The sequence below is a fragment of the Mytilus edulis genome, chromosome 1, assembly GCF_963676685.1.
Source record: "Mytilus edulis chromosome 1, xbMytEdul2.2, whole genome shotgun sequence".
Classification (NCBI taxonomy): Eukaryota; Metazoa; Mollusca; class Bivalvia; order Mytilida; family Mytilidae; genus Mytilus; species Mytilus edulis.
Window position 1 is genome coordinate 99,455,811 of NC_092344.1, and position 12,096 is coordinate 99,467,906.

Consider the following 12,096-nt stretch of genomic DNA (forward strand, 5'->3'; position numbering starts at 1 on the left):
AAAAACTTATATTTGTCTAATTCTTTAATTACAAAAAACACACAATTATTGATAATCAGATTTGTATATTTTTTTTATATCGGGAAGATTCAATAAATATCATAATTACGATTTGTTCTTATATAAGATGCTTATTTTTATTTCCTTAATTTATGTAACTGTTCTGTGTTTTTCATTTATTTTTTGCTTTATGTAAAATTGAGAATGAAAATGGAGAATGTGCCCAAGAGACAACAACCCGACCATAGAAAAAAACAACAGCAGAAGGTCATCAACAGGTCTTCAATGTAGCGAGAAATTCCCGCACCCGGAGGCGTCCTTCAACTGGCCCCTAAACAAATATATACTAGTTCAGTGATAAAGAACGCCATACTAATTTCCAAATTGTACACAAGAAACTAAAATTAAAATAATACAAGACTAACAAAGGCCAGAGGCTCCTGACTTGGGACAGGCGCAAAAATGCGGCGGGGTTAAACATGTTTGTGAGATCTCAACCCTCCCCCTATACCTCTAGCCAATGTAGAAAATGTGTTTATCTATTTTCTTTGCTTTATGTATAACAGTTATTGTTGCTTAACAGATTTATAAAATCTATTCTAAATGTCTAGTATAAACAATTATACAATACGTTGCACCCACCTTACATACAACTTAATCATATACCATTCGAAGGCATATCACTTGTTCTTTTATGTTTACGTGGTCGTCAAATATTCGTATGGTGCAATTTCCGTAAATTCATGATCAAAATAGAAGGACGTATTGGACAAAATTATATATTTCTAGATGTCCTTTAATATTTCTTCTAAATAGTAAGATAAAACGTGTAACAGAAAGTTTAAATCCTGGTATCTATGATAGTTTATTAACCACTTATATCATCCTTCTTTATTTAAATTTAAAGTGCTGCTCAATAACAAATCAATTTTTTTTTAAATTCAACCGTATTGACCAGCAGTCATATTTTCCTTGGTGATTGACATCGTTTATAACCATTTCAGAGACGGGCTAATCTTAGGAATGTGAGGACTGTCATCTATGTTAGGGATATTGAAAATACACACTAAAGACACCAACACCACAGTGTAAAACATCGAAAGCAGTAAACTAAGTTTTAATACTGTGAGACTGAAGGTAAGATTTATTATTTGTTTGTGATTATTAAATGAAATTAATAAATGAAAATTAAATTAAAAAGAAATAATATGCCTGTTATAAAACTAGTTGTTTTCCTTAGTGGACTTGTATTAAAATAGAAGGGTTGCCCTGAAAAATCTCCTAAAATAACCCTAGACACTGAATACAATACATGTAATACTATACAAATATATCATGCTTACAAGGGGTATCATTGCCAAAAATACCGGTTGAGAGGTACAAATTTCCAGAGCCGTTAGGCGAGGGAAATTTGATTACCTCGAAACCGGTATGTTTTGCAAATACCCCTTGTTAGCATGATATAATTGTTTAATTCCACCGAATGTTCCACCTCAGAAAGTTTATTATAATCAGGTATCATATGAAATTTCGACTTGAATGTATAATTTTTGTATACACTGCAGCTGTGCTATTTGCGCAGTCAAATTGCATTGACCTTATAATAATTTCTTATCATTGTTTTTATGTACAGTGACTGACTGTATATATATCTCCCTTTTTATGATAATAAGCTGGTTCTCGGCTGACTACTACACTTTGTTTATCAGTTTCAGTGAGGCGTAATACAAGTGGATTCCAGTTTTATGTGACCGGTTGACAATTCGTTTACATTGAGTTTTATTTATGACGTCATTCCCGGAAATTTTTGCGTCATTCGGTCCAAATTCAATAATGATGCTTTTTATCCTAAATATTTCATCTGGAACCATATATTTAGAATGACCATGAATTTGTCATATTAGAATAGAAATACTTCATTGAGTTATTTTTTGACATGGTATTCCCCATCTGCCATGGTATTTGCTAGGGTATTTCCCATCTGCTATGCAAATACCCCGGTATATGGAATTTCCTAATGGAAAACACCCCGGCAGAGAAAAGAAAATCTCAATATACAGAAATTGGTGAAAAATACCATGGTTCTCATCCAATCAAAATACAGCACTATAACATAAGGTGGAATTAAAAACACAATGTAACGTCATACCGTAAATTAAAAAAACCATGTGCATATATAGAAAAAAAAGTATACAGAAAAAGTGTAAACTTAAGGATGTACTTAGGTGAGGTTTTGGAATTTGTGTCAAAAGTTCGAACTTCTTGGTGTTTTTCCATACAATACGATGTAAAATATTTTGCCCCATAACACTCATTTATTTTTTAATATAAGATTTATTAGCTCATGAAAGGTCATTCACCAAAATTTTAGAAGATTCTTGATTTTCTTTCTTTGGTTTTGAGACTCAAATAATATCAATGCAAATAAAAGGTAAAAGTCCGAGTCAGCCTTTTCCCGCCATGTTTTAAATCTCAAATATTTCAAAAAGGAGGTCCATGACTATCAATATTTTTACTTTATTTTTATCCTTAAAGAGTGCTCTACCAGCTTATAGTATCAATTTTAACTTCTTAATTTATTTATTTTCACCCAACCTCACCTAAGTACATCCTTAAGGAAAAGTATGGAAAAAGTGTTATAACAAAAAGTATGAACAAAAAAATTAAAGGAAAAGTGTGTGCATATATAGAAAAAGTATAAAGGAAAAGTAAAAGCATATATAGAAAAAGTATAAAAAAAAAAGTATGTGCATATATAGACAAAGTATGTGCATCTATAGACAAAGTATCAAATGTACATATACAGACAAAGTATGTACATATATAGACAAAGTATGTGCATATATAGACAAAGTATGTGCATATAATAGACAAAGTATGTGCTTATATAAACAAAGTATGTGCATGTATAGACAAAGTATGTCACGGCATCTATAGACAAAGTATGTACATATAAAAGAGAAAGTATGTGCATATATAGAAAAAGTATGTTAAATATGTGCATATATAGACAATGTGTGCATATATAGACAAAGCATGTACATATAATAGACAAAGCATGTACATATATAGACTACTGAAGTATGTTCATATACTAGACAAAGTACGTGCATATATAGACAAAGTATAAAGGTAAAGTATGCGCATATATATACAAAATATGTACATATCATAGACAAAACATGTACATATATAGACAGAGTATGTGCATATATAGAAAAGGTATGTTCAATATGTGCATATATACACAATATGTTCATATATAGACACGTGTGTGCATACATAGAAAAAGTATGTGCATATATAGAAATAAGTACATATAAGGCACTTATGGCGTTCCATATGATATCATTCTCACACGATTCATTGGTATCACTCTCATGAAATAACTAGAATTCTTATTCTTAAGCGTATATATAAACGAGACTCCTATTTTGCATTAAATAAGACTAACTTAATTAAAGAACTGTCAAAAGTGTAGACTAAGGGCAATAATGTTCAGATATATACGTGACAACATTTGTTGATAAGACGAAAAACAAGAAGTGCATATTAGGCGATTTACAACTACTTGTATTCACATATATAATTTAAAAGATATAGTATGATTACCAATGAGACAACTCTCAACCAGAGATCAAATGATGTACAAGTAAGCAACTATAAGTCACCATGCGACCTTCATAAATACAAAGCAACATGATTTTCACATATTAATCATGATTGAGGTCACTCACATAGAATAACTAGAGAAGGATTCTCATTCCTAAACATAAAAACGAGGCTCTCGTTTTACATAAAATAAGGAGACAACGGGTAATGCTACTAAGAACCGGTACAATTTATCATATATAAATAAAAAAATGTGTTATTAGTGCCAATGAGACAGCTCTCCAGCAAAGACTAAATAATGTTGAAGTAAGCAAGCAACTACGACCTTTGTACCGACCGTGTCAAGGTCGTCAAAAACTACCATCCTAAACGACCTTCATAAATATATAGTTTTCACAGAATCATGATTCTTCTCACTAACATACAATAACAAGAGAACGATTTTTACTTCGTTGCATAAGAACGAGGCTCCCGTTTAAATACAAAAATGCGAATAAAGAAGTGTCGAAATTGGTGTTTTAGTTATACATTATATAAATGGAAATTAGGCACAGCATCCTTTAGAATATGGCAGGAATGTTTTCAAGCTCCCGAAACCCATCAAGTCGATATAAAGAACCAAAACAACTAAGCCAAAACACAAAAGACACAAAGTACATATCGGAGAGGACTTGCAGTTTCTAAAAGCTAGTTCACAGCATATAACAACTATTACAAAAATCATGATCCAAACTTACTTTGAATAAATTTTGGCAGTATATTTAAAAAATGCTTTATCATTTAACGAAATATATCCGCACGATATAACGGTAAATGTTTTTGAAGGATTTCATCACATCCCGCACACAAACAATCATTATTGGTCGTATTCAATTAGACCAAATTCTAACATCTGGTGTTCCCTAAGGACCAGTTTTGGCCTTTTCCTATTCCTTGTGAATGTAAACAAATGCAATAATACACCAAACGCAGCGCTCTAAGATATTTTATTTGGAAATGATAGCATAACTTACAAAACAATAGGAAAGAAAAAAAACACACGTATAAGACCTTACATCAGCAGCAACGTAAGTGTAGAACTGACTATAAATGTTAGTCCATCCAGACGTAGTGCGCAGTTTTTTAGATAGCAACCAATCTTAATAACTCCCATTAAAATTCGACTACTCTTTATCAACAAGTACTGCTAAAAGGACACACACACACACACACCATACATCAATTTTCAAATCTATGATTATTTGCATATTTCGCTATCATTTACTACATAAAATTGAGAAAGGAAATGAGGAATGTGTCAAAGCGACAACAGTCGAAGGCCACCTATGGGTCTACATGTGTGTTTCCATTTCCAATTGATAACAGCTTATTTATTGTTTCACTAAATAAAAACGAATTCTCTGAACAGATGTTCAACAGTGCATGAAATTATTGGAAGTACTGGAAAAAGGTAAATATTGGAAAGAGTGGAAAAGGTAAATATTGGAACGATAAGAAATATACAAACTCGTTATAAAAGTCATTCGGTAATGAAGAACATTTTGAAGGATTATATGCAGCCCAATATCAGACTATTTTAATATGACTGTCAAAAGATAAAAATACTGTATTATAACAAAGTGTCAATTATTTCCAGTAAAGCAGGTAGCATGAAACGAATGCCGAAAATATCATTCAGAAGATGTGGACGTAATAAAACGTGAGTTAATCTTGTACTTTCTTTAAGTGTTTCTCAACTTTTAAGTATATTATAAGAAATACATTAAGAGAACAAGAAAAAGACATTACAACAAATATTATTCAGGCTTAAATCTTATTGAAATAAAACAAACTCTTTATTAGCGAAGGTAAACACGGCTAAATTGGTATATTTGAATTGTATACACTGTTTCTGTCGTATTTGTATTTAGATTAATGTAAGAGAATAACTTTAAGTTTTTTTTTCAACTTATATACCTGCTATATTCAAATTACTGTATGAACCTTAGGGATATTTGTCAACTTTTAAATTAAAAAGTATATGGTACATACTTTTTTAATCTTGTAGATGCATAAGCATTAATTCCATGAAAAAAAAACCCATTGAAAGATTGATCTTTTATAAGAATTTATTTGCATCTCTTTACCGGCAACATTTTTTTTTTTGGGGGGGGGGGGGTGACCTTGAAAAGAGAAAATCCATAATAACTTATTACATTCATTGTGATTGCTGAAAGAGTATTCAAATAATATTTGAAGAGCATACGGGATCCAAATTCTAAAAATGACATACGTACACCACATCGCTTCTGATTCTATTTTTATACTCCACGCAACGAATTTTCATATACAAAGAACTCACAAATGACGCTCAAATAAAAACAGTTAATAGAGCCAAATAAAGTAGTTAAAGCAGGAGGACTAAAAAAATCGATAGATTTTGTCAAATACAGCTGAGGAAATCAATTCCTTGGATAGAAAATTCTTTTGTAAAGAACACAAACAACATGGAGTGTACGTGTATGCTTGAATAACATCAAAAAGCCTTCGTACTACTACAAATGTTATGTATTACTTGTGTTTTGTCTTATTTTCGTTCATTAATTTTCTCAATTAAAATGTTTGTTTATTACTTATCTTAATCATGAAATCCACTAAAAAAAAGAAGAATTGAACAAACCGTGCAGAAATACCCGTAACTCTCCTACATTTTTCATAAACTGTCATGACGACAGAGCTTACCAGTTAATCATAGAAATGAATAACAAAATTTCAATATTGGTTTAAAAATACAATAAAACAAGAATGTGTCCAAAGTACACGGATTCCCCACTCCCACTATCCCTTTCCATGTTCCATGGACCGTGAAATTGGGTAATAATCTCATTTGACATTAAAATTAAAAAAGATTATACTATAGGGAACATATGTACTAAGTTTCAAGTTGATTGGACTTCAATTTCATCAAAAACTGCCTTGACCAAAAACTTTAACATGAAACTCCCACTTTCATTTTCTATGTTCAGTGGACTGTGAATTTGGGGTCAAAAGTCTAATTTGGTTTTAAAATTAGAAAGATCATATCATAAGCTACAAGTGTACTAAGTTTCAAGTTGATTGGACTTCAGCTTCATCAAAAACTAACTTGACCCAAAACTTTAACCTGAACGGACGCACAGACGGACGGACGGAGGCACAGACCAGAAAACATAATGGCCCTTCTACTATCGTAGGCGGGGCATAAAAAACAAAGATGTGACAAATCCTGTGGTTACATACTATTAAGTACATGTAAAATATTTCTTTTCTGTCAAGTTTTGTGGAATTTATATGTTTATCGCCAGAGTTAAATGTATGGCGCTGGAGATAAATTGAAACAAATTTCTATATATATGTTACAGTAAATAGGTGAAATTAGGAATTACACGTAATTACTAAACATTTCAGTAAATACCTGTAATTACTAGCCAATTTAGTAATTACATGTATTTACTAGTTGTTTCAGTGATTACTGGTATTCACTGATTTTCTTTGTCATTTTTACAGCTATTTACTAACTTGATATTTTTGTTTTAAAATTAAAGATATAATCCAAGATACAAAATAAGAAAGTAAAAGGGTAGGTATTTTAGGGCTGACTTAATTAAGGATTAATGAATATAAGGCACACCTTTAGTGATTTTTTTGAAACTTCACAGTAACGATGAGCAACATTGAATTTAGTAGATATAGAATTTGGCGTTGGAATTTCCAAAATGTCGGCCGTTACCATGGAAACAATGCAAAACAGGTCAAAATACTCCAAAAACGTCAGGGTTTGGTGAATAATTTTGGTATGCCTTAATTTTGAATCATCTGATTTTCATACAAAATAGTTTTCAACTATATACAGGTTTTGAATGATTTTGACAATCATTGGAACTACAATATTACCATGGATACAGCAGCAAAAATTTCAAAAAAATCAAAATGCTTTAAACTTAATGAAACTTCACAATAATGTTGACTGTCATGTATTGAAGCAGAATTTGGCGTTGGAATTTCCAAAATGGCTGCCGTTGCCATGAAAACATAAAAAAAATCAAAATTTTCAAAATGCTTCAAATGTTCAGAAAATTTGTAGAAAGATGAATTGCCATGCATGTATGTAAAATCACTGTTTAAAATTGTTGAAATGGCTGCCACTTAGTGGCAATTGGGGGAAGGGTGACATCCGCTATTGCTTGCAATGGCAAATCTAGTTATGATTATGTTTCTTTTTGTCGAGCCTGCGACCTTTGTCGCAAAAGCCAGACAGAGCAAACCATTCTGTCGTCAGCATCATCCACAAGTATTCACTATGTGGTTAAAGGTCTTTAAATTTTGATAACTTTCTTAAATTATCCTGGATTTCTACCAAACGTGAACAGAAACTTGACATTAATTATGAGATAATTTTCAAGAAGTAAATTTTGTGAAAATAAAATAAAGTTTTTCCGTATTTTACTTATAAATGAACATATATGCCAGTTAACATTACATTCACATTGTGAATAAAGTTTTTAAAATTTTGATAACTTTCTCAGAATAACCTGGATTTCTATCAAACTTGGACAGAAGCTTGTTTATGATAATAAGATAATATCCAGAAGTAAAATTTGTAAAAAAATCCCTTTTCGTATATTCCTTATAAATGAACTTGTTTTTTCCCAGTTTACATTACATACAATCTGCGGTTAAAGTTTTTTTTAAACATATATTAGATTTCATAAACCATCCTGGATTTTAACCAAATTTGGATTGAAGCTTCTTACAGCACTAGTCAAAAAATTTGATATTTTCCAATTTTTGTTGAGCCTATGACTAACAGCTAAAGTCAGCGAGATACTTGGTTCTGCGAAACCCTTACAATTCTAAATCTGAATACACCTATAACCTATCTCCAGCTAGGGTTGGAATTGAAGGTCACATGAATACGTATTCAATGAGGTCCAATTATTCACTTGCAAGTGCAAAAATCATCAACCATGTTTCTCTGCTTATTTTAGTAAAAAAGAACCAGATTGACTGCTAAAAGTGAATTATAATTTCACTATATAATTTTAATTAATGATTTAACAAACAAAAAAATCATAATTAATTTATTTTATATCTCGTAGCTAATGCTCTTATAACAAAAAAGGTACATTTTAGGCTGATCACTTTTAAGAGTACTCACTGATCTTCTATAGCCAGAATTACCATAACTTTTGATCAGCTTACCATATTACAACATTGTTTTAACAGTTAGTAAATAGGTGTAAAAATTCATTTTAAAATTAGTAATTACTGGTAATAACTGGGTCGTTTCAGGAATTACTTGTATTTACTAAGTACATCAGGGATTACATGTAATTCCTAAATTTTAGTAATTACATGTAATTCTTAATTTCACCTATTTACTGTAACATATATATCAGACATTTTGAACAGATGTAGTTGCCATTAATGAATAGATAGATTTAAGAAGGTGTGGTATGACAACTCTCAATCAAGTCGCAATTTGTAAATGTGGACCATTATAGGTCAAAGTACGGTCTTCAACACGGAGCCGTTGGTTCACACCGAACAACACGCTATAAAGGGCCCAAACAATTATAAGTGTAAAACCATTCAAACAGGAAAACCAACGGTCTAATCTATATAAAAAAACGAGAAACGAGAAACATTTATGAATCACATCAACAAACGACTACTACTGAATATCAGATTCCTGACTAACGACATGTGAAAACATATGGGTTTTAACGTTTTAATATTTACCAACCTTCACCATAATCTGAAACAATATAGTGTAACATCACAACATAGAAAGACACACTATTAAATATCAACTGAAATCGCTTAACTCAATCGAAATAGTACATTTGAAATGTTCAAATTGATAGTGATAATCATTACAATATAATGATTCTTGAACTTTAGTAACATATCATCAGTTTATATGGGGTTATCAGTCGCGATGAATTATTCTTTCAGCCATACATGACCTTTAAATATAAAAAAAGAAGATGTGGTATGATTGCCAATGAGACAACTCTCCACAAGAGACCAAAATGACACAGAAATTAACAACTATATGTCACCGTACGGCCTTCAACAATGAACAAAGCCCATACCGCAGTCAGCTATAAAAGGCTCCGAAATGACAATGTAAAACAATTGAAACGAGAAAACTAACGGCCTAATTTATATATAAAAAATGAATGAAAAACGAATATGTAACACATAAACAAACGAATAACTTGTTATATGTTTTCTTCTTTTAAATTTAGGATATTTATATTATTGATGTGTGGATATTGTTCCGTCCAAATAGCCTACTTGCAATATTACTATACTTACATAGATGTGTATATGAACCTAGACTTTCTGATACCTAATTTAGAGGTAATAACTGATAACATCCAAGAAACAGGAACTACTAAAGTGGAGCCATTAAATATTTTTAGGAAGGAGGATGCTTACATAATAGATCCGTCAGAAAAAATCTGTGACAATTCAAATTGTGATAACTTGAAGTTGTTGTTAGTGGTGAAATCATATGTGCTAAACTTTGGTCAACGTAATGCTATACGCAAGACTTGGGGAGGTATTGACGGAATAAGAACCAAAGTTATTTTTATTACAGGCTATATAGACGGTGTGAATCCTAGTTTCATTGAAATAGAATCAAAACTGTATAAAGATATTCTTCAGCTAAATATTGAAGATACGTACGAAAATCTTGTTTACAAGACAATTTATTCACTTTTGTGGTTATCTGACTTAGATATTCCAAATACATTTGTGCATTTCGTAGATGATGATAGATTGGTCAATACGTTCAATGTATATAACGTTGCAATCAACAGCATGACCTCCGACGATTTAGTAATAATTGGTTACAAGTTAGATTTTTCAAAACCACAGAGAGGTATAAATTCGAAAGTATATATTTCACCAAATGAGTATCCGTTTTCATATTTTCCATCATATATAATAGGAGGAACGATCTTGACAAATATGAAAACCGTAAAACTGTTAGCATTAGGAGTCGCTTATGCTAAGATTATTCAAATTGAGGATAGTTTTATTGGAATAATAGCAACAGCTTTTAATATAGAAATGAAACATCACCCTGGATTTCTACCATATAAACAAAAGACCCCCAATCATTTACCTGAAATATTATCTTCTCCTGGATATGAACTAACATATGCCTTGCTTAGAGACTGGAAGATTATTGAAAAAAGTCACACACAACTATTACCAGCATCATTATTGCGTTTACATCAATGAAATCATAAATACCAGGCCATATATTATGCATATGCAAATGAAAATATTGTACGCCAGATGCTCATTTGGTCTACAAAAAAATCGGCGAGGCCCAAATCAGACGAGATAAAAAGGCCAAATGAAGACTTACGAAGTTCAAGATCATTGTGGACCTAAGGTTACGAAAGGTTTGACCGAATACAGATAAGGTAATCTTTTCCTGGTGTAAAATATCCTGAGGAAACATTAAGTCTCAATTGAGAGACTGCATGAATTGAAAGAAGTCATACTATTACCATCATCGACATTGCACATGCGTCAATTGATGACGTAATTATAACTGACGATAAACTATGATATATACTGTTACAGTAACATATTATTTTGATAATATAAATTATGACAAGTATTAGCCTTTCAAAAAGAGCTAGTCGTCTCTTAGCTGATGAAAATGGAAAGTGCTCTCGCTTTGTAGATTAATTCATTTACTAGAATAGCCACGTGCATGAATCAACAAATTTTACCACACACGTGAGGTCACATGTTATGAAGTAGTATATATTACCGTTTAACGTTGTTGTTTACGAAACTCCAGAAGATTCGGCTATTTATAGATAAAAGTTACCCGTGTACCAATTTCATGAATATGCATGATTAATGACCAGACAAAATCTTATTGCTAAAATAAAAAGGACAAATCTGATACTCTACGGGATTGAAGGACATTTACTAGGTTTGGATTGTCCTAACCAATCAATAAACTTTGATTATTCACGTCTCGTAATATCTTCCAATCAGGTAGTAAGAAGCATTCACGCACTGAATGTCATCGTTTAATTTTCAATATCTTCTCCTAGGAGACGATAATAAATTTAGTTCTGTTTAATTTAAAAAATATTGTATTGTATAAATGAACAATAGGATTGAATGTAAACAAATTTATCCTCTCCAAATAAATAAAATGTGCAAAATTTCAAAGATGACAATTATATGAAAAAAAAATAAACACGAATAAACATAAAACATATCATATTAAATTGCACCACACAGTAACAGTTGACACGGAATATCTATCAACAACGTCTTGGTATCTTCTGATAAACTTTTTTTTAGAAAAAGGACGAGACGTTTTTTGAAATAACCCTTTATCATCAACTGTTTACACTGGTAACGTTCTATAAAGTCTGAGTAGCAATTGCAACTTTTTTTATAAGACCTAATTTCAGA

At 31.3% G+C, this 12,096-nt stretch overlaps 1 protein-coding gene across 1 annotated transcript; it reads left to right on the forward strand.

The window, feature by feature from the left end:
* Positions 1–999: 999 nt before the first annotated feature.
* On the forward strand, positions 1,000–11,847 carry LOC139497613 (beta-1,3-galactosyltransferase bre-5-like). The gene is made up of 3 exons (XM_071285848.1): positions 1,000–1,137; positions 5,249–5,311; positions 9,885–11,847. The coding sequence occupies exons 2-3, from the start codon at positions 5,262–5,264 to the stop codon at positions 10,888–10,890; spliced, it is 1,056 nt and encodes a 351-aa protein (XP_071141949.1). The 5' UTR covers positions 1,000–1,137; positions 5,249–5,261; the 3' UTR covers positions 10,891–11,847.
* The last annotated feature ends 249 nt before the right edge of the window (positions 11,848–12,096 follow it).